We start from the raw sequence: 27,497 nt of genomic DNA on the forward strand, positions 1-27,497 counted from the left end.
TTGAATACAATCTGGTAGGTGGAATTATCTCAGTTAGTAATTGAATACAATCTGGTAGGTGGAATTATCTCAGTTAGTAATTGAATACAATCTGGTAGGTGGAATTATCTCAGTTAGTATTTGAATACAGTCTGGTAGCGGACAAAACCTTCCCTTACAAATATAATTTTGTATAAATAATTTGGAATATCTTTATTTTAAAACTAATTAAAATGGTATGTTAATTAGATGCCATAACTTGGTCGATCCATGACTTGTAGAATGCTACACTTGTGTATACAGTTGGTACATATGGATCTGTACATGACTTGCTTCCAAATGAAACAGCCCCTACCAAGCTATATCTTCCATTTTTCTTACAGACAAGAGGTCCTCCAGAGTCACCCTGAAAAATAAACATGTCAATTACTAGACAAATTTCTGTCTTTGATTGCCAAGTGCTTCATTGATTAACCGCTTTATCTTATTATCATAACAACATGAATCTATGGTTACCTTTTAGTACCTATGCGCAATATTGCTTGTGTTTTTACCTCTTACCTGACACGCTCCTTTATAGCCATTACCAAAGCATACTTTGGTACTGTCTATCTGGCTTCCCCACTTTCTGCGGCAGGAAGATTGACTTACTAGACTGGATTGCACCTCCCGCAATATTGGGCTCACTGAACCAGCACCTGAAGCAAATTGATATGGTCCTAGCTCTGCGTTAGCAATAATCCATTCAATAATAGAAAATGTGATCATCTCCAGTAACTCTTTTTAATTCTCAACCAAATAATTTAAAATTAAACAGATTTCTTCAAACATATCTGCTTATTTTTACAATCGTCAAACATTGAACACATTGCTCAGAATACAAGTACTAACTGCTGGTTTTTCCCCAGCCAGTGGTGTAGCATTCATCATTATTGTAGAAGTCTGAGATCTCATCCATGCTCGGTAGACACGCCGCTCTAATATATTTTTGGGTAATATCGAGAGGTTTGGAGAGTTTGACAAGGGCGATGTCATTGTAGTTCTGGCTGTAGCTATACTGAGGATGGACCATGATTTTTGAGACAACAGCATTGTACTCTGTGCCTTCATCCACATACTGACTGTGCTCACCAACCCGCATTCGGATGTTGTAGCTGCTAGTTAAACTACAATGAAAGCATAGTGGGCTTTCTACTCCTTTTATTCTCACCCTTTTACCATTAAAAACATTAAACACGGTTTTACTAGTAAACAAGTAAAAAATAATTATAATAAAATTAATTTTTGCGGTATAAGAGCGGCAGGAAGTGAATGAGAACTGTCAGCCATGGTTACAAGCAGATGTCTGCAGCTTCGCTATGATGCTGTTTGCGAGCTTCTGTAACTTCTCATGCTGATATCAAACATTGATACTCAAATATTGTCTTTACCTCAAGCTCGATGGATTCACCAAGTTAGATATCATATTAATTCTAATCTTTTTCAAGAGTATCAAAGGTTTGTTGAGCTCGAAAGGCATTCTTGAGAATTTAATTCATTTGTCAATACATTGTCTGCATCTAGGTTTTCTGGTTTTTCTCACTTGATATCACCAAGATTTGTGAACATGAAAATATTTTGAGTTTAACAAGTTTAATTTCTCGTAAAACCAAATAATTCATTATTATGGGGTGTCTATGTTCTAAACCTAAATTCTGAATTATTACAGACAATCACAAGCTAACTAAAGATCTGCTACAGCAGTTAGATGGGCATTGCTGATGTAAGGTACTACCAGATTGCTCTATTTCCTAACAGGTTTGAAGGACTCTTGACAGATACACAGCTATATCTACAAACTAGGAGAGTATGTAGATTACTAGTTGACAAACAAACTTTTGCATAACAATAAGTATTACGTAAAAACTAAATAATGTTGTATACTAGTAATTAGTAAATTCTCTTTTTAGTTGAAGATTAAATAATACAATTTTAACGGTTATGAATTATCATAACAAAATAAGATGTTAATAATCAAATTAAATGGAAAATACAATGACTTCCATGAACACAAACACCTTGTTCCTTTCAGTAGTATGAACACCTCATAGTCCTTTCAATAGCGTAGATAATACGAATCATGCCCGGCAGCGAAATTTTTTTTCTCAAACAGGTTTACCTATGGCAGTAAAACCTTGGCTCCTGATTGATTTTAGTAATTGAGTTTTAGTAACCAAAACCTACATCATTACATTAAAAATTAACAGTTATAATTAGAAAGGAACACAAACTTCCAAATGAGGTAGTAAAAATTATGTTATCATTCAAAAAGTGATGTTAAAACGTAAAAAGGCGCTCAGTTGGAACTCATTGATTTAAATCATTTTTAATAAAATTTTGGAAGTTTGTGTTCCTTTCTAATATTAACTATTAATTTTTAATCTAATGATATAGGTTTTGGTTACTAAAACTCAATTACTAAAACCAATCAGGAGTCAAGATTTTACTGCCATATGTAAACCTGTTTGGGAAAAAAAGGTTTCGCTGTCCGGCCATAGTCATAGTGCAACCATTACAGTATCAGCAGATAGTTGAATTACCCTTGAAAGCAGTGAGCAGCCGACACAATCCATTCAGGAGAGATGATGGTTCCTCCACAGGTGTGTGAAAATGATCTGCCATAAAAAGATGTGCTCTTTATTATCGACACCTGCCAAGGCCATTCCCCTTTGTCAGCGACATTCCCTCCAATAACTCTTTTCTTAAACCCAGAGACTTTTTGGATTCCACAAGCTGTATCAAACACAATGTAAATATGAGCATTGCCATAATTAAAAATGTAAAACTTAGAAGGAGTTGTATGCTCATAAAAATAAATTACATTATTATACACACGCTATATCGACAAAACTTCAGTTAGTTTAATTAATGTAATGTAAACTAGAGTTTGCCGCTGAAAGGCATATGTGTAGACAACTTGACTAGTAAATCTTTAGACATAACAGCCTAGAAAACCATACTTGTTGTTGCATCATTGAGAGCAGGCTTGACAGATGTATTGACCGAGGAGGGAGCCCGAGTTGTTGCTGTTCCCACTATAGGACTTGCTGCCATACAACATCTTTCGTTATTGGTTGACCAAGCTGAGCACAACAATTCATTATTACTTCCCAACAACTTGAACTCTCCGTTGTTGCATCGGTAGTTGTTCTGGTTGGCACACTGGCCACCATAATTGTCACAGTTCTCTACAATTCATATGAAACATATTTCAAGTTGAGCTAGAGAGTTATCCTTTCTTTACAAAAAAACGATAATCAGCCTAACATTCAATATTTAATAACATATTGGTCAAAAAGCTGAAAAATAGTTTATTCAAAACTATAGTAGAGTTTAAACACATGCTAAAGTATGTGTAACTGTGTAATTACCGTTTATTCGAATGCAGCATGCTAAAACCAAACCCAGAGTTGTCTACTTTTGTACATTCAAGCCGCTAGCTGATTTGCTGGTAATCTTATGTTTCTACATTTATGCTATTCTGTAAAGCCTGATATAATTTTAATGGTTGAAATATTATATAATTAGGCATCGACTGTCCTTTTCAAGCATACGCAAGATTTGACCTACCTTTTCCACTAGTAATCTGTGAAGTCATGCAGCAGCGTTCGTTATTCGACATCCAATTGTTACAAAGTATCTCGCTGTTGCTACCCACCAGCTTGAGTTGACCATTTACACAACTCTGTGTTGCCTGGTTTATACACTTTCCTCCATAGTTGCCACATTTATCTACAGTAAAACATCTTCTGTGATGAAAGCACAGACTTGCTGTGACATCGCTTGATGACAGTTTGTTTTATGTACAGCTCGAAAGTTTAAGATGAGCACAAAGCTTACCTGCAGAGTGATCAACAGGGCCAGGTACAGATGGAGGAGTTGTAGTGGCAATGCCTGGTGTATTGTGAATACAGCAGGAATCAACAGTGCGCTCACACAGGCGACTTGTCTTATCGTGTGTGTAGGAAGACCCAGAACAGGTGTAACTGCTGTGTTGGCAGTTACCTCCATACATTGTGAGGCACCTTTCTGTATATATTGTATACATAAACATTTGCAGTTTGTAACAGTCATTACAAGGTCATCAAAACAAATACTTGTACAACTTAAGATAATTGTTAAGGCTTATACCTGCGACACAGCATCTTTGAAAGGAACTTGAACACAGCTGCGCTGAGCCAGATGGTAGATAATATCTGCTGCATTTTTCATAACTACACACTCCCCCAATGGTGGAACAATAGTCTACAAATAATGGGTTAGATATATACAAACTTCTGCCTATATGTGATATAATATATACTGTATGAATCAATGATATACAGCCCCCACAGGGCGGGCTGGGTATATCATTGTTATATAGGTATCATGTTATATACATCAAAGGTATATCATTGTTTAAATGTAGCTTTAACTACAAGTAGTCATTTTATATAATATACAAAAGTAATAAATAGAGTGCATTAAATATATAGTTTTAGATTATACAAACTATGACTATATCATTTAAATTGTAATATAAAACAATTTTAAAAGTATTTTATATTACCTATAATATGTCAATTATAATATATACCCTATTACTTTAACTAGTTATTTTATGTTAGCTATAACTAACATATAAATAATAATATTTATTCATTTTTATAGCTACTTTTAGCTATTTTATGTCAGTTTAATAATAAAATGCAAATTGCAACATATAATTTAAACTAAATTGTATCTATTGCCAACATTGAATACTTGAAACTCAGTTGATAGCCGATAGTCTTACCTGTTTGGGCAAGTGAAATGCCAACAATTGCTGCCAGCAGCAATAGAACAGCCATGTTCCTATACGACTTTACTATCTGAAATCGTACTGTGATGTGAAGATGGCTCATCACCTGCTGACATGAAGCCCTATCAACTGTTAAGTAAACTGGTGGAAACGAACATATGGCAGTCTTCCATACACTTATGCTCACTTCCTGTGACTTATTTCTGACACAGTTCTATGAAACCGAACATGATGTGGACTTTCAACCAATACTTATCTTAGAAGGTTCAAAGAACGAATGACAGGAGGATGAGACCATTACAAATAGATTATAATTACTGGTGTTCAAAGAAAAATGAAATATTGTCGTAAGATTGCCTTCCACGATTATATTTGCATGTAAAGCAATATATTAGCATGCCACTACATTAGCTTACTGATATGTGACAACACAGGAAATGGAAATACTATCATAATAACTTTCATTTACAATAGATACAGGTAGTGTGCGAGTTTGCTACAAATCATTCGAATCATTTAACAATAACATTATGAAAATAGTGAATGTTTGCCTGAGCAACATATAACAAAGTCAAAATATTTTGAGTTAATCCATGAGCCATGCCTTAAGTTAATGAGTTAATCCATGCCATGAGTTAATCCATGCCTAGAGCAACTAGTGCAGTCAAATAATAAATTGCACTCTTGTTGCCCGCCAACATATGAGTTATAAGATTTGCCATCTTGTTGCCGGCCAACACATTCGTTATAAAAATATTATAGTTGAAAAGAAAATCTGAGTCCCTGCTAAATAATTTTATAAGTACAAAAATATAACGAGCCTATTCGATGCAAATATCCTAGACATCAATTATAGATGTATGCGTATATGCACTGCATAAATAATAACCAACAACATTATGACAACACAGCAATTGCATATTCCGTAATACTTCTAAAGATTGAAAGAAATAAGGACCTAATCCCATAACATTCTAATGCAGCCAGCTGAATGTTTTCAAGTACAACATTTAGATGCGTTTAAACATTTAGAATGATGTGTAGCACCATATTCAAAAACTAACTACTCCCGGTACACTATTTGGTATGAGCAGATGTGATATGTGATAGAGTCTCCTAGACATCATTGACTACTGCTACGTGAGTTGTTGGAAACAGACCTTTTCTCTTAGGATTACCGTCGATCTCCCCTTCCTGAAACATGAAACATTTTTATTGGCCAATGGTAGCAACGTCGCAAAGCAGGCAGTGCTCATACCAGTTTTGGTATGAGAAAATGCGGTATATGGACCAACACATCACGAGGCTAATCATTACTTCTTAAATTACTGTATATTTCATCTAACAAGAATAACTTTTAGTGAAGTGACCATTAATCAGTTGGTTGTTTTCTAGTTAGTCACAGCTAATTAATATATATAAATCTCAGTGTTGGTTTGTCATCTTTATGTCCAGTTATAATGATTAAAATCTAGGAAGGAAAAATCTGCACCGCGCTGGAACTGAACTTGGAACCTCCAGTTCCGAGACAGACATAATATCCATCACACGACACGTACAACTGGCCTTACTAATGAATAGTTGTTTATATACTTATTACACTGGTCAAAACACACACACGTTTAAAGCACTTGCAAAAATAATATTGGTTACTATTGGGACGCTCGAAGATCATGATTGCATGAGAGATCATGACATATGATCATATATATGACAATGATTATAAGCAAACTTATAGGCATAAGCTGGTTTCAGACAGACACAGCTCTTACTATCGTAAAGATTTAGACTAGCTTAAGTTACTAGCTTAAGTTACTAGCTTAAGTTACTAGCTTAAGTTACTCAAAATCATTAGATAATTATTTTATTACTCATGCAACACAGGGAATTCAGCTAGTATATGTATAAGCTTCACCTAGATCACTTAAAACACATGTTTCATCTCAGTCACCTAATACATGTACATGCTTCACCTAGGTTACCTAATACATGTATGTGCTTCACCTAGGTTACCTAGTACCTGTACATGCTTCACCTAGGTCACTTAATACATGTATGTGCTTCACCTAAGTCACCAATACATGTATGTGCTTCATCTAAGTCACCTAACACATGTATGTGCTTTATCTAGTCACCTAATACATGTACATGTATGTGCTTCATCTAGTCGCCTAATACATACATGTATATGCTTCACCAAGGTTACCTAATATATATATATATAAATCTCAATGTTTGTCTATCCGTCTGAACTTCTGTCCGTCTGTAATTCCATCTGTCTGGCTATAGTGATAAAATTTTAAGAATAAGATCTTCGCTGCGAACCAGATTTGAACTCACAACCTCCAGTTTTGCAGACATCCATTTATCCAATACACTACACTGTTCAACCAGCTATACCATGGAATAAATTTGGCACATGGAATACATGCCAGTCTTTCATGGCTTCATGTTAAACACTGCAGCTAGCACTATGCGTAAAGCCATACCAGAAAAAAAATCGGTGAAGCAATACCAGAAGAAACATGCATGCCCATAAGTGAAGAAAAAGGCGTAAACTTATATAGCCAATCAGACTATTGCAATCAGTATAGATCTGTAGTTGGCACTGCAGCCATAATTACGGTATGAATTACACAGAAATAAGCACAGAAAACAGAAATAAACAAACATCTTCATTTAAAAGTTATGATGGTAAATGTTGTATGTGTTGATTGAAAATACAATTTGCTGTACAAAGACTTTTTTTATTACCCGTGCAATGCCGGGCATCCAGCTAGTACATGTATATGCTTCACCTAGGTCACCTAATACATGTACAGTAGGTGCTCCTACAACATAAATAATCTGTTCCAAGAATGTTTACTTCATAGGGAATTTACATTATATGAACAGTAACATACATGGAGATTGCCTAATTCGTTCTAAGATCTTTCCAAACTCACTCCTTTGGCCATACAAAAAGGAAAATCTAGACTGAACTTTTTAATTTGTAGGCTGTACTGTAACTGCAGTATTATTGATTTGCATTGGCAACTTTTCTCCTTTTTCTGATCAATTTCACGGGTTTTGCACATGTTGGTACATGTACACGTTTCACCTAAGTCACCTAATATATGTACACGCTTCACCTAAGTCACCTAATACATGTACAGGCTTCACCTAAGTCACCTAATACATGTACAAGCTTCACCTCGGTCACCTAATGCATGTACAGGCTTCACCTAAGTCACCTAATACATGTACAGGCTTCACCTAGGTTACCTAATACATGTACAGGCTTCACCTAAGTCACCTAATACATGTACAGGCTTCACCTAGGTTACCTAATACATGTACAGGCTTCACCTAATTCACCTAATATATATACATACTTCACCTAGGTTACCTAATGCACGTACAGGCTTCACCTAAGTCACCTAATACATGTACAGGCTTCACCTAGGTTACCTAATACATGTACAGGCTTCACCTAGGTTACCTAATACATGTACAGGCTTCACCTAAGTCACCTAATACATGTACAGGCTTCACCTAGGTTACCTAATACATGTACAGGCTTCACCTAATTCACCTAATATATGTACATACTTCACCTAGGTTACCTAATACATGTACAGGCTTCACCTAATTCACCTGTATATGTACATACTTCACCTAGGTTACCTAATGCATGTACAGGCTTCACCTAAGTTACCTAATACATGTACAGACTTCATTTAGATCATCTAATAATTTTAAACTGTGAGTCTGATTACACTGCTTAAAATTAAGCTGGCACCAAACAAGAGTGCGCTAGCAGATGTCGAGCCTCACTGAACTTTCATCAGTATTCAGGTTTGCACAAATTCATTATACCAATGATTGAATCTGCAAAAGATTTTTTAGGTTATCGCTTCCACTACCTTTGCACGATCCTAATGTTGAAAACAACCACAACAGCCACTTGATTGCTGACTTGTTTCCTTTTTAGTGGAAACACACCTATTAAATACCCTCTATTGAATACCAAAATATAAATCACCGACTTACAATTGAACACTCACTAATTACTGTAGATTTACCAACTGCCAACTAAGTGCTGGATCCCTATTAGTTACCTACCCACCAATTGCTGTTTGCTGGAGACTTTAATATTACTATAATCTCATCTTTAAAGAAAGACAACTCATCTATATTGTCAGCCTTACAATCATATAGAGCTCGACAGCGTCTCCTGATCGGCAGCGATGCAGATGTTGCAAGCTGAGGCTACAAATATAACATGGCGATAGTAAAAAAAAAAGCTTAACGGTCCCATTGGGCCATGTACAGGTAAAACAATCTGTTAACATAATTTTGTTAACACTATGTTGTTAACAGTGTTGTTAGGTAGAATCTTCATGTAGAATCTTTAAGTAGTATCACACACGAATGACGCATGAATCAATGTATGAACAAAATTTACCTACGGATGATGTACAAAAACAATTGCGTGTTATTGTTTCCAAAACGTTAGGCAAAGTTCCTAAATGCTTCACACCAATTACGATCTATTTCCGGAGTAAACAATATTTCAGCTGTATATTCACATAGGGCCTGATAGAGTTCAGTGAAACTAGTGCTAGAGTTAATCTGAGAGACAAACTTTGCCCACACATCGCTAGAATCGGTTTGCCTAATAGAAGTCTACAAACTCATTAAAAGAGTGATATTATCAGAAATCATCAAAGAAGATGCAAATAAAGGTAGACCTTTATCTGCCTGCAAAAAGATTCAGTTTTATTCAACAGGATAACTGAGAAATTCAGCTATCGGTTTTTCAATGATAGTTTGATAGTCAAGGTTGGAACGCCGTTTATTCATTGGTCAGCTGCCCTAAGCAATAACGCTCAATTATTTTGCAAGTTAGCAAATGACTGGTTGAGACCATAGTTGTTTTGAAACTGCGACCATATAAGAGTGTACATTTTAGCCAGCTACAAGAAAACTGAAAGATGACCTGAAATTTGGTGAACCAACATAAGACTGCTTAACAACACGATGTTAACACGATGGTGTTAACAAAATGGTGTTAACAACATGGTGTTGAAAACATGGTGTTAACAACATAGTGTTAACAACACGGTGTTAACAACATGGTGTTGACAACATAGTGTTAACAGGTTTTTTTACTTGAACATGACCTTGAATAGCCTTTCAAAAAACAACAATATATAGACGCAATAGTAATGTATTATATATAATATTAGCTAATGCTAAAGAGTAAAGAATGGGCATACATCCACGGCTGACCAAAGCTGCCTTCTATACCAGCTAGTACTAGTAATGATCAGTAATCTACAGGTACCACAGATATGAGTAATTGCTCTTATGTGCAGATAATATGCTCGCAGAAGTGAAGGCCTTTTTTTACATCTACCTTCGGTCGTATTGTCGGCTTGTGAGAACTGGCGGAGGCAGCTCTAGATGAAATCGCTGCTAAGCCTGGTGTACTGCCTTTTCTTGGAGTGGGTTCAGGCTTTCCTGTGGGTTTATTGATAATGTTGTTTAACGGCTGCGGGGTTGACGATGCTCTGTAAAGTGTAGTGGATTAGACAATATTAGTGGCTACCAGGCTGTAAGTACAGTGCCGGACAAAATAGTTGGGACGCAATTGTTGAATCGTCAAATTTTTACTTAATTTGCTTTCTCAAAGTTTTGGTAGTTTAACATCTAGTAACTATGCATATTTATATATCAATGGAGTCCTTACACTCTAAGGAACCCAAATAATCTTGTTGCAAAGGAATATTTTAATCCTCTCTCCATTTACTAAGCAATTTTCATTGTGAGTCAAATTTTAAGAAGTTTACTCCAACCCACTCACTGGAGGATTCGTTCATCTCTCAGACTCATTTTGAAGTTCTAAATGAACTTTAGAGTTCATTTAGAACTCAAAATATGTTTGGTATTTTCTCAAAGCATGTTGTCTGTGATTCTTGCATAAATTGAATACTCAAGTTGGCCAGTTTTGTATAAATTGGCTGTAAGCTGTTGAGAGAATGTCACTCATTCACAATGTCTATGCTTCAAGATAAGAGGTTTACCGTAGTGCATCTTTACATGGAGGAGAACATGACAATACAAGAAATTTCAGGAAAATTAAACATCCCCAAGTCTACCGTGTACAACACAATCAAATTTGTCGACAATTTCTCGTATTGTCATGTTCTTCTCAGGGTAAAGATGCACTACAGTAAACTTCTTATCTTGAAGCGTAGACACTGTGAATGAGTGATATTCTCTCAACTGCTTACAGCTAACTTATACAAAATTGGCCAACTTGAGTATTCAAGTTATGCAAGAATCACAGACAACATGCCTTGAGAAAATATCAAACATCTTTTGAAGTTCATTTAGAACTTCAAAGTGAGTCTGAGAGATGAACTAATTCTCCAGTGAGTGGGTTTGAGTAAACTTCTTAAAATTTGACACACAATGAAAATTGCTTGGTAAATGGAGAGAGGATTAAAATATTCCTTTGCAACAAGATTATTTGGGTTCCTTAGAGTGTAAGGACTCCATTGATATATAAATATGCATAGTTACTACATGTAGATGTTAAACTACCAAAACTTTGAGAAAGCAAATTAAGTAAAAATTTGACGATTCAACAATTGCGTCCCAACTATTTTGTCCGGCACTGTACTATAGGATTATTAAGCAACTGTAGATGTAGATGTCAAACCTGTCTCTAGGAGTCTATAATCCGCATATGCTATTAATGATAAAGTGTGAATGTATGTTCTTGCTTTACCAAAACAAACAAGCCACATCAGAAATATTAACCTCTAGCTTCAATGTTTGCTAAGAAACCTACTGTTCCTTGTTGCTGCCTGAAACACTGGCAGCGGTAGCAGGTACTATAGGAGATGAACCAGCCACTCCGCCTACAAAGGGAATGAGAGAACAAGCGTTTGCGAACAGGCTTAAAACATTAACGAACACTCTTGATTTCAAGGACATAAGAACACCCCCTGCTTATGATACTCCTTTGGACTGCTAAAAACTACATTCTGGTTAATATAGTAATTTACGGAGGAAGTTTGAAAACAAAATAAATTTTGGAAACCCACAGCACACAGGAAACAGAGAGTGAAACAACACAATTTTTTTCTATTACAGTTTGGAGGTTGAACAGTAACGAACAACAAAGGAAGCGAATGAACTTTCAGCATTTCAGCATATAATCTAACTTGGAGCTTGTGTATGCTGCGCATGATTATACATTATGATGGAATTATGTACATGTAGCAACTGAGCACAAAGCTAATAACTTGCGTAGTAAACAGACTTTCAGGCAAACGAAGCTACGACACAACAAACATTAGATATCCAGTTGGCGGGGATGAGAAATTCTGCAGTGTTACACTTTTTGAATAGCTTCACACGATGACAATCGAGGTGGCAGTTAGTATGGTGTAATTTGCCTCACGACAATACTGGGCGAGGCAGTGAGAGACACAACAGAGCAATTAGATGAGTAACTGTGCTGATGTTATATGGCATAAGAAAACCTTCAAACATTAGCCATGCTGTAAACAAACCGCACTGGCATTACCCTTCCAAGTTCGCCTAACAGCCAAACGATCATAGATTCCTGCAAGCAGCATATATTTAGTAGCATAACACGCTCCATCTTTCTAATGGAACAGATATGTCATAAATCCTCTCTGTTTTCCCACTCATCTTAAATAGATTTTGCAACTTACGATACTGAAATGTAAAGGTTAGTTGCGTCAACATTGCCTTACCAGAGCTGTTCTTGGTTCTTTTTTCTGGAAGAGGAGGAGGCGCGATGCCTTTAGTACCAGGAGAAGAAACCTTAGATAGAGCCTTGACAGAGCTGGGTGAGCCATGACCAGGGCGAGTCACTCTAGCCTCCAATGGGGCACTAGATTCACTTTTTACTAAACTGTCTTCTCGACCACTCAGAGGTGAACTTGTCGTGTCTTCACCAGTGCCCCCTTTAACGAGTTTTATTGCATCATCTGCAATTGGTTTTGGTTTACCGTCACCTGCTTTTACGGTCGTTTCTGTAACTACAGATTTGCTCGTGATATCACCCTTGGCTTTCAAAGTGTTGTTTTGGTTGCTCGGTTCCGCAATACTTGCTGCCTTTGCACTGCTACCTGCCTGAACGGGTTTTGTTACGAATGAGCTCGATTTGATTGTGGAGCTAGCGACACTCTCAGCCTTGGCAGGTGTTGCGGCTGAGCTGCTGCGAGTCAAGGTTGACACGGCTGGAGTCGTAGTAGAGAGAGTCTTGCTCGTCGTGAATGAATGAAAAGTTGGCTCTCGAATGGAGTCAGATGAGCCGTTGCTGTAGGTACTCACTGTGTGGTCCGAGATTGCCCTTGAATGTCCGAGCGCCCCGATACCAGGTTTTGACTTCACTGAGCCTACAGTAGTTAACTTAAAGATATATCTGTAGTTATGGTTACTCGTTTAAGGGTCTGAGGTAAGTGCTATGCATGCTCAAACCACATATATAACAGATTAAAGCATAAAAGGTGATGATAGCAGCTAGCCTTAGTACCAGCAACCAGGATAATGGAGACTACGCCTACTCGTGAAAAAAAGCAAATCTACGAAAAGAAACGCATTTCACTACTGAACTGTGAAAACTTGAATCGACTGAACAAGCTCAAATCTGTCACAGGAAGTAGCTCTTTTCTTTTAACCTGGCTCTCTTCTGCCCAATAGTCTACTACATTGTGTTTAACTGGACACGCTAAAATAGCCATGAAATCCGCTTGAGAAACCAGTGTGGTATGAATAGCTACACCTGCCAGTCGGTGTCAATACTTCAGAAAGACCACCCACAGAAAGTCGTGGATGCAGAGACCTATCAGTTTAACTGATGCATGCTCACAGCTGAGAGTGAATGTGAGGATGTAAATGAAACCTACTCAAGAGACTGTCAAAAGAAATTTTAGCAAAATTAAATTCAGTGGAATGCAGAATTAATAATGCCTATTACCAGATGCGTAAGAGAAAACGATGAAGACATGGATATTACATGCATAACTATCTAACCTTAATAAGCTTTAGGTATAAGCAAGCATATACTAGACGAGTGACCCAACTGAGCAATTGTACTACAGGGTTGCTACTAAAATACCATCACAATGGTGGGTACAGCCTTCACCAGACCAAATCTTGTCCAAGAAAAGGTTCGCTGACAACTCTAGGATGAGATTGGAAAGTATTGCGCAAACGAACAGCATGAAGTGGCTTACGCTAGGTTGGCAAGCATACAAATTACAGGTGTAAAGAGTAGATAATCATGGATGCTCAGGTGATATATAATCAGTTATTAGAGGTGTTAACCCGTTCAGCATGCAACTCAGTATGAAGCAACCCGCCATAAGCCTGTTTAGCTTCAACTAGAAATCTTGTAAATTGGAATCACCATAATGACTTTCAAACTTAAGACGTTTACAACTGCAGAGCATTAGAGAAATATGAAACAATGCCAACTGTCCCCATACGTACCACCAGCCCTAGTGAGTCTAAGTTGAACTGCTGTAAATACAAAAGATTCTCATTGGTGAAAAGCCAACATATACTTTTTAAAACCTAATCTATGCTCTTGTTCAGAATTGCTTTCCAAGAGAAATTATTAGGAACTAAAAAGAGTCAATGAACAAAAACTCAATTGTAAACATGTTGAGCGTTTATTTTAGTAAGCAAGGGGACGACCCTTCGTGTGCAATATATATCTTCTGAAGCCAACCTTTATATACCCTATCTATTACTTACTTTCTTATTTAACAAATAAGAGTAACTTCTCAAGCTAGACAATGACTAAACACTGAATTTCCATGAGCTATAGATACGTCAATGTGTGTTATAATTAGTGTATAAAAATATTATAACCTGACGTACCGTGGTTTTTCAACTCAGTTGCATCAGAGAACTGGTTTGATTATTTTAATTATTATGGTATTATCGCTGCACTCTATGAACGGAGATACATCGCTATAGATTTATAGCATGATGTCATCAACCCGAAAGACAATGACAGCACGAACCAAATATTAACACAGCTTATATATTTAATACCAGCTTTTTATGAAAATACATCAAGCCCTATAATGGTAGCAGGTAGGTCATTCATCATTGGCTTAATCAACATATTTCGTACAGTAGAAACTCTACATATAAAATTAACTTGTTTTGTAAGCAAAGATCTTGTAAGTAGGAGCAGATTTTTACCCTCTAAATGCTGTAATCCATTTCAAGCCCCCACACAAAACTCGGACATAATATTTGTATAATTTATAAATAACAGTTAAAACCTGTAACAAATACATGTTAGAATTAGATTGCAGCATAATAAATAGAAAAGGTACACATGGAAAAAAGAAAGAACTGAAAAATAACGAATAAAAACTACGAATGGTATGTTTGTAATATGTTTGTAAACTTTGACATTGGCCAATTAGACATTCACTGAGTTTCATTGGCAAGTGAAACTCAGTAAGACAGATTGTACGTACCCGCAAAAAACAAACAGGCCAATGGAATGGCAGGAAGTTGCTGGGTGTCAACCAATAGCAGCGCATTTCAGGCACCTCACTTTCAAACCGAGCTGCCCATCCGCATAAACCGCCAGCAGCGCACTTCATATTTAAAAGCATATTTCATCATTCAAAGCAATTTTTCTAAAAAAAAACCTTTTTGTAACTTGGAAATTTTATACGTCTGTAGAAATTTGTCAAATTTGTTGATGCGCCATCGTATGACTGAATCTCGGATGCACCTCATTAACTCAGGGAATTTTAAGGATAAATAGCAGCGACTTTGAAAACAATGCTCTCAATCATAGAACAACAATCAAAAGTGAATAAGGCTACAGTTATACCTCGACATAAGAGTGTCCAAACATGAGAAATTTGAGATATGAGGAAAATTCCAAGAAAATATTCACCCTGAGATACGAGAAAATTTTGAGCATACAAGACGGTTCCTGATGGGGCATCTAAGTGGCCAATATAGCATTATGTATGTGTGTCTCTCCAGCCAGGCCTGAATCAATTACACTCAAGTACACTGATAACCTCACTCTTGCCTTACTCGGCTTTCCCTGATGTTCTAACTGCACCCACCTGAATGCTTATCAGAGCAACATCGCTCGGTCTTTCTCATCGGATCAGTTTGAGCCGAAAAAAAGTAAAAAAATAAAACAAAATTAGAGTTAAGTTTAGTGTAACGTAATATTAATACTTATTTTAAGTGTGTTTATAGTACACTAAATTCATTTAAATTTAATATATCTCTCCCTCCTCCTTCCTACATACTGCTGCTAGCAGCGACTGTGCGTCGCGAAGGTAAGAACTCCATACAGTATTGTAGATGATGATGTCACAATTTGTTGCAGGTCATAACCATTAGATAGGCATTTTTTTACTTTGTGAGCTTAAGAGGTGAATTAAAATTTTTTAAAAACATGCTTTCCCATTAAAATATTCTGTAATATTCCTTTAAGTAGTTTTGCAGAGGTTAGGAATAGATTAATTTGTAGTTAGATATTTTATAGGAAAACAAAGTATTTGAGATCCGAGTGAATTGACACGCGAGCTCGGCCCCAAACTGCATTAAGGCCGTATCTCAAGGTATTACTGTACACTTGAATGAACTGACTCACACAGAGGACTACCAGCAGACAGGGTCGAGTCTAAACTGACCTTTAGGTGAGCCTGAAGTGAGGGTGCCAAATTGGGACACAACATTATCTGTTGTTTTACGTCTCATACGATCTATTGTAGACTTCTTGTCTTTCAAATACTTGTCCTCAGAATCAAGACTGGCCTCTGCTGTCTTACGCTTATCTGATCGTCCACTCGATACTGACAAGAGGCTGCTTGTCTCGCCACTGTCTGATGGTGTTTTCCTTTTATCAATAATTATGTCAGAGACCATGCTTGCCGGCCTTGACTTGGGTTTCTCTGGAGGCTGCTGCAGTATATAAAAACTTCCATTCAGCAAGCCAACCAAAGAAACGAATAACATTCGAAGCATTGTCGTTAATAACCAAAAGAAGACAACTTACACTCTCCAAGTCATCATCGCTGAAATCTACATAATCACCCTGAATAAGTATCCAACCTATGTTGACGTTTTCAAAGAGACTGGTTCTGCCATCCAATGCATGTTGCACCTGCAAGTGTTGCCAGATCGTCAGGTGAGCGACATGACAGTAACCAAAAGACAAATTTCAGCAACGATGGGCATCTTGTAGTAAGACTTCCAAGTACTGATTATTCTATAGAACTGAAAGCAAAATATGAGGCTTTACAACTATTATTTTGAATTACCATAAAATATTTTAGAGTAACTCTCAATTTTTACCTCAGTACAATCACTCAGTTGTTGGTAAATCAAATTACTTCACTTCAGCGCGTTTTCAACTTCACTATACAACATACTCGCTGACAATCAGCTAACCAATAAAATATAAGCAGCAGAAACGAACATCAGGCATTCCTAAACAAGCAAATCTGCTGGTACAGTAGACACTCCTATAACGTACACCTCCTATAACGTAAATTCCAGATGGCGTAAAAAATTTATACCAAGTTTTTGCTTCGTACTACTGAATTCCATATAACATAAACTGTCAAGTACGTACAACTTCTCAAATTCGATTTGAATGGTAACCTACATGTATCTCGCTGCATAAGTGAGAAAAAAATTACGTATATCTGTTATATCTATCAGATATACAGCTTCCGTGACATTTTTGTTCGTTATGATAGATCGTCAGATGTGTCGACAAAACAGAGAATAGGGAGCAACAAGGAGCAATTGTTCATCAATACTTAAAGGCGATCGATTGGTGCAGGTGTTACAGTGCCGATTTACCAATCTGAATGCCTTGAGTTGGAAATATCGCCAAAAGTCATCTTTTATCCTAACCTTGACCTCTGGAGACAGATGGACGACGAGCAAGTAAACACCGGTCTTTTTATAGTAAAATATATTTTTGTTTTACTTTATTGTAGACGTATAAAATATTTGTTATTAGCTTTGCTTTCCAGAATACTTTGCTGTCTAGAAGAAATGAGCGAATAGTTGTAAACGGACATCGTATATGTGCGTTTCACATCAACTTATGGTAAAATCACAGTCTATAAAACTAGTGAAATTGATCAGAAAAAGTAGACAAAGTGTCGATGCAAACTAATAATATTAGGGTTACGATACCGCCAATGAATTAAAAAATTAAAGCTAGTTTTTTGTGGCTAAAGGGGTGAGTTTAGAAAGATCATGGAACGGCTTAGGTAATTTACATGTATTTTACTGTTCATATAACGTAAAATCCTTATAGCGTAAACATTCAAGGAACGGATTATTCACGTTTTAAGAGCGTCTTCTGTATTCACAATGTATCAACACTAGTGAACTCCTCAATGAACTGGCTCCAGCAGAGTGGTGAATTAGCCAATAAAACAATGAATAGTACTTGCCAGCTCAGCACAGTGATCAAAACCATTCTCCTTGGCAATGTCAAGGACAGTTTGAGATTGGCTGTTCTTCACTGAAGAAAGACTCGTGTTAGCTCTTAGTATAAGTTTCATAGCCTCTCCTTGATTGCATTGAGCTGCCACATGTAGGGGAGTGTTGCCTCGCACACCCCGCACATCTAGCCTCTTGCTGATAAGAAACAAGCTATTGATAATACTATCACTAGTAATATCACCTATATTATAACACTATTAATAATAATATTATCACCACCTTGAAGTATTATTATTATTTAACAAGTATTTTAGTTTAGACTTATAATATGATTATTTTTCAAAGCACTGTATATACCAGCAAATGGAATCAAGAGCATGCTATGCAGAACACAGGCTATGGAAACTATTAAACTACAGACTATAAATAGATTCTAGCATATGTTCCACATCTTGATAGATCTAAGGCTAATAAATTAGTAGTCTAGGAAAATAATGAAGCTCACCAATCCGAGTTCTGTACAAGAAAGTCTATAATATATAGCGAGGTTCCAGTCTCTTGCGCAATAGCTTTATGAAGTGCGGTTTCTTCAGCCCCCTACAAGTAATTACGATTGTGAACTAGGCCTGTCATCAGTTACAATATATCATAAGATCTTCAAGCACATGCGAAGGTGATGCAGGCAATGTTCAGCAGTGTCTAAAGAGCTGGATATAAATACATTTGTATACAAAGTTGCACACATTCCTTGAGGACAACTCTGAATAGCAAAAGCTTACCGTCACCAATATTGAAGAATGTAATATCATTGGATAACCACCAACCCATACTCATCACTGCTTTGGCAGTGTACGGTTAAATTTTAATCTTACTCGCCGTGCAACCCATCAATATAAGAGTGGCTGGCAAGACTGAAAGCATTCATTTCGAGCAGACATGGGATATATACAATGATAGCGAGCAGACGCACACAGAACCCGGTATAGCTAGAAGTGACACGTGATAAGTCGTAGGTCAAAAGAAGTCATAATGACAAGTAATAAGTCATGAGAAGTGATCATGACAGTCATGAGTCTGTAAGTTAAGGGGACAAGTTGGCTGTTAAACTAGACAAATTCACAAAAACTAAAAATATCAATTCTTAAAACAAATAAAAGATCTTTATAATCACAAGAGAGAATAACCAAAATGCTTATAATATAACCAATGTACTCACACTCTATAATCGATGAGCTCGTTTGAAAATACGTAGAATGATGGATAAGAATTTTATTTTGTGGCATATTCTTTCCGTATAATTACCACGCAAAACTAAAATTTTCAATTTACATTGCCTGTTTGTTTGTCTGGGAGTTTCTTTAACACATGAATTATTGTGCTTAGTGGACAAAAACATCTTTACCTAAAGTATTTTTACAAACTTTACAAAAAAAACTGAATTAATAGGATGCTATTAGTATAGCTGATGAATGCAGCAATATTAAGGAACAAACACCAGATGGTTATTTGCTATGACAATGCAAGTATCCTAAAGATTGAAACAGGTCTCAGTGAACGTAGTTCCTGTAGTAACCAAGTTGACAATTAATTTTTATGAGCAATAATTATGACATACAAAAATATAGATGAACGAAAGCTCAATGAGAAACATGCTGATTAATTTTAGAGTTCATTGATTAAGCGAGAGAACGACTCTTTCGTGTGACATGCAACAGTAAGTCAGAACGTGAGGTCAACGGAGAGGCTACTTACATAGACGGCTGTTCTCTTGGTAGCAGTAGGTGTTAAGGTTGCCTATAGTTTATACAGTACAACAAGTACTAAGAGTCATATCTGAATACAGTTCAAAAGAGAAAAGAATGAAAGAAAGGAAACTTTTCAGAAAAAAAAGGAAAATACAGGAACAAACCGAGAGCGCACAAATATGAGCAGTTTCAACACAGTAGCAGTTAAACAATTGTTAAAAACAAGGTCGGCAAAGCTTGTGCATGCCATAAGTTAAGTTGACTAACCTCAATAGGGAGTGGAGTCAGTAAATCAACTCCTTCTGCAAATACTTGTAAAAGAGCGGAAATATCGCTAGATGTAATAGCTTGGTAGAGTTCTTGCTTCAACTCCTCTGTGTCAGCGCAAGTCTTGAAAGCGTAACGTTTAGCCTCATACTTGTTGCGGATATATGATGCCCTTTCTTCTCTGAAAACCAAATAAATGCTCATTCTAAATCTGTCTCAGATTTGCCCCAAACAAACATTGGATCATTCAAATGACCTAGCAGACTTGTATTCAAAATAAACAGTAAGAATACTGAAACATTTGTAATTTCAAAAGGTGATAAGTTTCAATGAGCATTGATATTCTGAATCATGTTATTCCCACAAACTCACATCCATTTAGTGCATGTAATAAGGTGATGAGTGAATATGCACGTAATAAGGTGAGGAGTGAATGATGAGGAATTGACCTTCGACGCACTAATGATCAGAATACTTACACTCATGCATACCTAATCTGTCAAGCATAATGTAAAGGAATAACTAATCAATAATCCCTCTACCTTGTACTGTCAGCTTTGATGAGTGAATCTTTTGCTTCAGGGGTCAATTTCGCTTCCATAATTTCATTGAAGCCTTGATTAGACATCACGCTAGCAATCTAAACACAAATTGTTACCATATAGCAGATCAATAGCTTATTTAAATATGGTTAAATAGAGAGCAAGTGTATTAAATTACAACACACAATTAATGTCTAACATTCAGAGTGTCGCAGGGTTCACTATTTACTTGTCATGAGTAACTTGCTTGAAGCTCCACCAAGAGCCTGGTTGAGTATCAAAGACGTAAAAACCTTCAGAATCACAAACAATATAATATATCATATATTTTCACAGACATGGATGATGCATTATAATAGTGCTACAGTTAGACAAACAAAAAATGAACAAAAGCTGAAAAACTGTCGACTAAGAACTGTGAATGAAATAAGGCTAAGGACATACATAGCGCAGCAGAGAGTACAGGAAACTGACCAGAAGTTGAGATGTGCCAAGCTCATCTATAACAAGAGACTGTGTACGGGAAATGTGTACTCCTAGCTCCCTGTGCACACCACAACACTCCAAGCAAATAATCACGCCAAAGTTCACCGACAGCCATTCTGGGTCTGCAAGTGTACACGGGTTAAAACATATAATTCTACATACATGCAATCAGACTGTAATCAGAATGCGAACAGGACGATGTTTTTATTGCTCACCAGCTGCACCGCAGTCGCAGCACTGGTCATTGCCTGGCAGCTTTCTAATTTCAGCTATTAGCTGTTTTTGCAGCTCTCTCAAGTTAGCATTGCCCTGCGAACTCGTTGTATCAGAAAAGGCAAGCATTAGCTGAGCCTCTCTTGCATTATTCAGCACAGAAATCCACCTGCAATCAGAAGCTCAATTAATGAACTTAATTGAAACAAGAAGTTTAGTAAGAGACGAGTGAAGAGAGAAGGCTAGTAAGAGACGAGTAAAGAGAGAAGGTTAGTAAGAGACGAGTGAAGAGAGAAGGTTAGTAAGAGACGAGTAAAGAGAGAAGGTCAGTGAGAGACGAGTGAAGAGAGAAGGTTAGTAAGAGACGAGTGAAAAGAGAAGGTTAGTAAGAGACGAGTGAAGAGAGAAGGTTAGTAAGAGACGAGTAAAGAGAGAAGGTTAGTAAGAGAGGAGTGAAGAGAGAAGGTCAGTAAGAGACGAGTGAAGAGAGAAGGTCAGTAAGAGACGAGTGAAGAGATAAGGTTAGTAAGAGACGAGTAAAGAGAGAAGGTTAGTAAGAGACGAGTGAAGAGAGAAGGTTAGTAAGAGAGGAGTGAAGAGAGAAGGTCAGTAAGAGACGAGTGAAGAGAGAAGGTTAGTAAGAGACGAGTGAAGAGAGAAGGTTAGTAAGAGACGAGTAAAGAGAGAAGGTTAGTAAGAGACGAGTGAAGAGAGAAGGTTAGTAAGAGAGGAGTGAAGAGAGAAGGTCAGTAAGAGACGAGTGAAGAGAGAAGGTTAGTAAGAGACGAGTGAAGAGATAAGGTTAGTAAGAGACGAGTAAAGAGAGAAGGTTAGTAAGAGACGAGTGAAGAGAGAAGGTTAGTAAGAGAGGAGTGAAGAGAGAAGGTCAGTAAGAGACGAGTGAAGAGAGAAGGTCAGTAAGAGACGAGTGAAGAGAGAAGGTTAGTAAGAGACGAGTAAAGAGAGAAGGTTAGTAAGAGACGAGTGAAGAGAGAAGGTTAGTAAGAGAGGAGTGAAGAGAGAAGGTCAGTAAGAGACGAGTGAAGAGAGAAGGTTAGTAAGAGACGAGTGAAGAGAGAAGGTTAGTAAGAGACGAGTGAAGAGATAAGGTTAGTAAGAGACGAGTAAAGAGAGAAGGTTAGTAAGAGACGAGTAAAGAGAGAAGGTTAGTAAGAGACGAGTGAAGAGAGAAGGTTAGTAAGAGACGAGTGAAGAGAGAAGGTCAGTAAGAGACGAGTGAAGAGAGAAGGTCAGTAAGAGACGAGTAAAGAGAGAAGGTTAGTAAGAGACGAGTAAAGAGAGAAGGTTAGTAAGAGACGAGTGAAGAGAGAAGGTTAGTAAGAGAGGAGTGAAGAGAGAAGGTCAGTAAGAGACGAGTGAAGAGAGAAGGTTAGTAAGAGACGAGTGAAGAGAGAAGGTTAGTAAGAGACGAGTGAAGAGAGAAGGTTAGTAAGAGACGAGTGAAGAGAGAAGGTTAGTAAGAGACGAGTGAAGAGAGAAGGTTAGTAAGAGACGAGTGAAAAGAGAAGGTTAGTAAGAGACGAGTAAAGAGAGAAGGTTAGTAAGAGACGAGTGAAGAAAGAAGGTTAGTAAGAGACGAGTGAAGAAAGAAGGTAAGTACGAGACGAGTGAAGAGAGAAGGTGAGTACGAGACGAGTGAAGAGAGAAGGTTAGTAAGAGACGAGTGAAGAGAGAAGGTTAGTAAGAGATGAGTGAAGAGAGAAGGTTAGTACGAGACGAGTGAAGAGAGAAGGTTAGTAAGAGACGAGTGAAGAGAGAAGGTTAGTAAGAGACGAGTGAAGAGAGAAGGTTAGTAAGAGACGAGTGAAGAGATAAGGTTAGTAAGAGACGAGTGAAGAGAGAAGGTTAGTAAGAGACGAGTAAAGAGAGAAGGTTAGTAAGAGACGAGTAAAGAGAGAAGGTTAGTAAGAGACGAGTGAAGAGAGAAGGTTAGTAAGAGACGAGTGAAGAGAGAAGGTTAGTAAGAGACGAGTGAAGAAAGAAGGTGAGTAAGAGACGAGTGAAGAGAGACATTACATAAAAAAAAGTAACATTGATAAAGCAAGAAGAGATGCTCGCTGACCTGACCATATCTTGTTCATCTTCTGCTTGCAAATGATAGGTTCTGTTATCTGTAAAAACAATATACATGTATGATGAAGGATTTTTAAAGCATTTAAAACTGTCAACTAGTCAAACCTAATAATACTTGTATATATATTTGCATGTCCCACAGGTATTACATACATATAGTGTAGATACACTACCCCAGCATACAGATGTTACTAATAGTATAGACATATTACCCTGTCGCCCACGTGTTACTAATAGTATAAATATACAGTTGTCATAAAGATGCATGTAGTATTAATATACTAATGGCATACGTAAGATGGCATTTCACACGCGTGTCATCAAAATTATAGAGATATCGACGCTAATGTCAACGTATGGACTACAATGAGTTGAGAGGTAACTATCTCTCTAACCCTCATACTCATGTCGAACACACAAACCCCTTGTTTATAATCTAAACAATGTACTACTCACTTGAGCTAGACAATAGGTCAAAGCTTCTTTTGCTAGGATCATCGGCCACTACCTAGAAAAAGTAAAAGAAAACTACAAAAAAGAAAAGTTCATAATCTAGAAGTAGTCCTGATATCTTTTTAACACGAGCGTGCAATGCCTCATCTATATAATAGATGAAATGCAAATGACAGTAGCAGCTTGAAAGAAGACATCTCGCTAGAGAGTAAGGCTACAGGTAAAATGCTGTGCTTTGAGAATATTATAGCGATGTGGATCTCTGCACAATAATGATAACAATAAAAGCAGTATTATTTACCTTAGCTTGGCAGGTGAGCAAATTGATATTGACTGGTGGTTTTGTTTCCTACAAAAATTAGACAAATCTATGCATGTTCAAGTACAAGAGAATACTGTGACACATGAGACGATTACATGAAAAATATAGTTATTAGTATGAGTCACATACAAAACATGTCATCACAAAAGACTGGAGAGTTTATTGGTAAGGAGACAAGAAAGCCGATAGGCAGTCCCATAGCCTGAATATAACAAGTTGTCAGGAAAAACTTGAGGTTTAATGAGCAATTATATAGCTTGAAGTCACCAAATCGATTTCATTTACTTGATGACTGTAATGATGACAGCTTTGCAAATTATTTCGAATGGCCTAGATGTTAAGGGAAGCCCCATGCTTGTTATTAATTGCTTGTTATATAATTTATTCAGCTGAAAGTAAAGTAGCTTCAGATATTTACAATATCATACACTTCACTTTGTTTAAAACTCACCATGAATTCCTATAGAGATCTGAATATTCTTATTGATAGAACACAAACTCACCCAACGATAAATCCAATATGTATTCAGAATAAGCAACATTCTGCTATAATTTTAACTGTCAAACATGAAAAAAAACATTAAATTTTTAAAAATTTTTTTATAATTTAGTCATGTTTTTAGTAAAAATAATTGCAAATGAGGCGGAAAACATTGATTTCTGGAGTGCTTTGAAATGTAGGAACACATATATGTTGTTGTTAGCAAGGAGAAGCCCTAAAGCGCCTAATTATTAGCTGATGGTATGGAAAGTGTAAATATGATATACGTTACGGTTCGCAGTTTGACAAAAAACCAATCAGTGATTGTGCACCTGGTTAGGATTTCTTAGCTAATCATATGATAGACAAGAAAAACTAGGAGCTATTTTGTTACGCTTAAGACCACCTTTTGCTAACCATTTACTAATTAACAAGTGTTTGGCTGACCCTTTGCACCTATGCTAATGTCATACAATATAAATAGGTAAAGTACTCACATCTGAATGGCTGATTGACATGACGCCATCTTTTATTGAGCACTTCCTTTTCTGCCACACCTTTTTGATCATGCCCTCACTTTTTTTCATTAAATATCCAACAAACTCAGAGCCGACCTCTTTAGACTGTATAAAAGGCATAAGAGGAGCTGCCTTGGTCAACACTGAAGTCGTGTTCTCCTGCAATCAACAAATATACACACACTGACTATGAACTATAAAACTTACTACAAGTGAATCATAAAGCAAAACTAATTTATATCCCAGTTTATACTAGCGCACTCGAGGCACGAGCGACTCACCTCCCTGTATGCTGCTAGTGAGCTTTTTAGAGATTCCTTGAGGTCGACGAGCTGTTTTCTTTCGGTTTCATGTCTCGATTTCAGATTGCTGAGTGTAGGAATTAAGCTTGTTATATAATAATTAAAGTGCTGTATAGTCTGCATCCCGTCCTTGAAAAAACTAAAATGCAAAAAATCACTCAGCTAAAATGTACAAGAAAATGATTATAATCTTTAGCGTGCTATACCATGAACAAGGACTAACCTGGCCTGTGATTGATAGTACTCAACTAGATTAGACAGCAGATCCACCCCTTTCCTGCTCCTCGTTTCATTCACTTTCAACAAGTACTAAAACAAATATCAACTCTAAGTCACATTAAAAAACTATTTCACACACCCTCTGTTATAGCCTTAGCTTCCCTACCTTGACTATTCTTCCCATCAATGTACGCGTTTCTCCCTTTACCACACTATCTCTCTCATACCATATACCTCCTCTACTACAGGGCTTCCCGATTTGGGGTGCTCCCACCGCTAAAGTGTGTGCTCCCACCGCTAAGGTGTGTGCTCCCACCGTAAAGGTGTGTGTTCCCACTGCTAAGGTGTGTGCTCCCACTGCTAAGGTGTGTGCTCCCACCGCTAAGGTGTGTGCTCCCACCGCTAAGGTGTGTGCTCCCACCGCTAAGGTATGTGCTCCCACCGCTAAGGTGTGTGCTCCCACCCCTATGGTGTGTGCTCCCGCCTCTATGGTGTGTGCTCCCGCCCCTGAGATGTGTGCTCCCGCCCCTAAGGTGTGTGATCCCACCCCTAAGGTGTGTGCTTCCACCGCTAAGGTGTGTGCTCCCACCGTAAAGGTGTGTGTTCCCACTGCTAAGGTGTGTGCTCCCACTGCTAAGGTGTGTGCTCCCACCGCTAAGGTGTGTGCTCCCACCGCTAAGGTGTGTGCTCCCACCGCTAAGGTATGTGCTCCCACCGCTAAGGTGTGTGCTCCCACCCCTATGGTGTGTGCTCCCGCCTCTATGGTGTGTGCTCCCGCCCCTGAGATGTGTGCTCCCGCCCCTAAGGTGTGTGATCCCACCCCTAAGGTGTGTGCTTCCACCGCTAAGGTGTGTGCTCCCACCGCTAAGGTGTGTGCTCCCACCCCTATGGTGTGTGCTCCCGCCCCTATGGTGTGTGCTCCCGCCCCTGAGATGTGTGCTCCCGCCCCTAAGGTGTGTGATCCCGCCCCTAAGGTGTGTGCTCCCACACATAAGGTGTGTGCTCCCACACCTAAGGTGTGTGCTCCCACACCTAAGGTGTGTGCTCCCACACCTAAGGTGTGTGCTCCCACCTCTAAGGTGTGTGCTCTCACACCTAAGGTGTGTGCTCCCATCCCTAAGGTGTGTGCTCTCGCCCCTAAGGTGTGTGCTCCCACACCTAAGGTGTGTGCTCCCACTCCTAAGGTGTGTGCTCCCGCCCCTAAGGTGTGTGCTCCCACCGTAAAGGTGTGTGTTCCCACTGCTAAGGTGTGTGCTCCCGCCGTAAAGGTGTGTGCTCCCACCCCTAAGGTGTGTGCTCTCACACCTAAGGTGTGTGCTCCCATCCCTAAGGTGTGTGCTCCCGCCCCCAAGGTGTGTGCTCCCACACCTAAGGTGTGTGCTTCCACTCCTAAGGTGTGTGCTCCCGCCCCTAAGGTGTGTGCTCCCACCCCTAAGGTGTGTGCTCTCACACCTAAGGTGTGTGCTCCCATCCCTAAGGTGTGTGCTCTCGCCCCTAAGGTGTGTGCTCCCACACCTAAGGTGTGTGCTCCCACTCCTAAGGCGTGTGCTCCCGCCCCTAAGGTGTGTG

General features: G+C 38.1%; 2 protein-coding genes across 2 annotated transcripts in view; both read right to left on the reverse strand.

Annotated features, from left to right (window-relative positions):
- Positions 1 to 220: 220 nt before the first annotated feature.
- On the reverse strand, positions 221 to 3,883 carry LOC137402336 (chymotrypsinogen B-like). Its single transcript, XM_068088837.1, has 7 exons — positions 3,859 to 3,883; positions 3,589 to 3,750; positions 2,979 to 3,206; positions 2,559 to 2,751; positions 871 to 1,145; positions 541 to 677; positions 221 to 385 (listed from the first exon to the last, which is right to left on the reverse strand). Exons 2-7 carry the CDS (start codon positions 3,638 to 3,640, stop codon positions 221 to 223), a joined length of 1,050 nt encoding a protein of 349 aa, XP_067944938.1. The 5' UTR covers positions 3,641 to 3,750; positions 3,859 to 3,883.
- Positions 3,884 to 5,435: 1,552 nt separating this feature from the next.
- The window catches only part of LOC137394242 (arf-GAP with SH3 domain, ANK repeat and PH domain-containing protein 2-like), a 39,647-nt gene continuing 17,585 nt past the window's right edge, over positions 5,436 to 27,497 (reverse strand). Inside the window, exons 7-27 of the mRNA XM_068080966.1 lie at positions 25,933 to 26,018; positions 25,689 to 25,848; positions 25,387 to 25,566; positions 24,388 to 24,435; positions 24,090 to 24,141; positions 23,623 to 23,671; positions 21,542 to 21,708; positions 21,315 to 21,448; positions 20,841 to 20,938; positions 20,299 to 20,479; positions 20,039 to 20,080; positions 18,792 to 18,883; positions 18,295 to 18,481; positions 16,878 to 16,985; positions 16,513 to 16,783; positions 14,318 to 14,347; positions 12,574 to 13,221; positions 11,640 to 11,709; positions 10,200 to 10,353; positions 8,903 to 9,049; positions 5,436 to 5,992 (exon numbers count right to left, since the gene is read on the reverse strand). Coding sequence (XP_067937067.1) covers positions 5,915 to 5,992; positions 8,903 to 9,049; positions 10,200 to 10,353; positions 11,640 to 11,709; positions 12,574 to 13,221; positions 14,318 to 14,347; positions 16,513 to 16,783; positions 16,878 to 16,985; positions 18,295 to 18,481; positions 18,792 to 18,883; positions 20,039 to 20,080; positions 20,299 to 20,479; positions 20,841 to 20,938; positions 21,315 to 21,448; positions 21,542 to 21,708; positions 23,623 to 23,671; positions 24,090 to 24,141; positions 24,388 to 24,435; positions 25,387 to 25,566; positions 25,689 to 25,848; positions 25,933 to 26,018 — 2,982 coding nt within the window. The 3' untranslated portion in view covers positions 5,436 to 5,914. The remainder of the gene's footprint in view (positions 5,993 to 8,902; positions 9,050 to 10,199; positions 10,354 to 11,639; positions 11,710 to 12,573; positions 13,222 to 14,317; positions 14,348 to 16,512; positions 16,784 to 16,877; positions 16,986 to 18,294; positions 18,482 to 18,791; positions 18,884 to 20,038; positions 20,081 to 20,298; positions 20,480 to 20,840; positions 20,939 to 21,314; positions 21,449 to 21,541; positions 21,709 to 23,622; positions 23,672 to 24,089; positions 24,142 to 24,387; positions 24,436 to 25,386; positions 25,567 to 25,688; positions 25,849 to 25,932; positions 26,019 to 27,497) is intronic.

Source organism: Watersipora subatra, chromosome 1, assembly GCF_963576615.1.
Source record: "Watersipora subatra chromosome 1, tzWatSuba1.1, whole genome shotgun sequence".
Classification (NCBI taxonomy): domain Eukaryota; kingdom Metazoa; phylum Bryozoa; class Gymnolaemata; order Cheilostomatida; family Watersiporidae; genus Watersipora; species Watersipora subatra.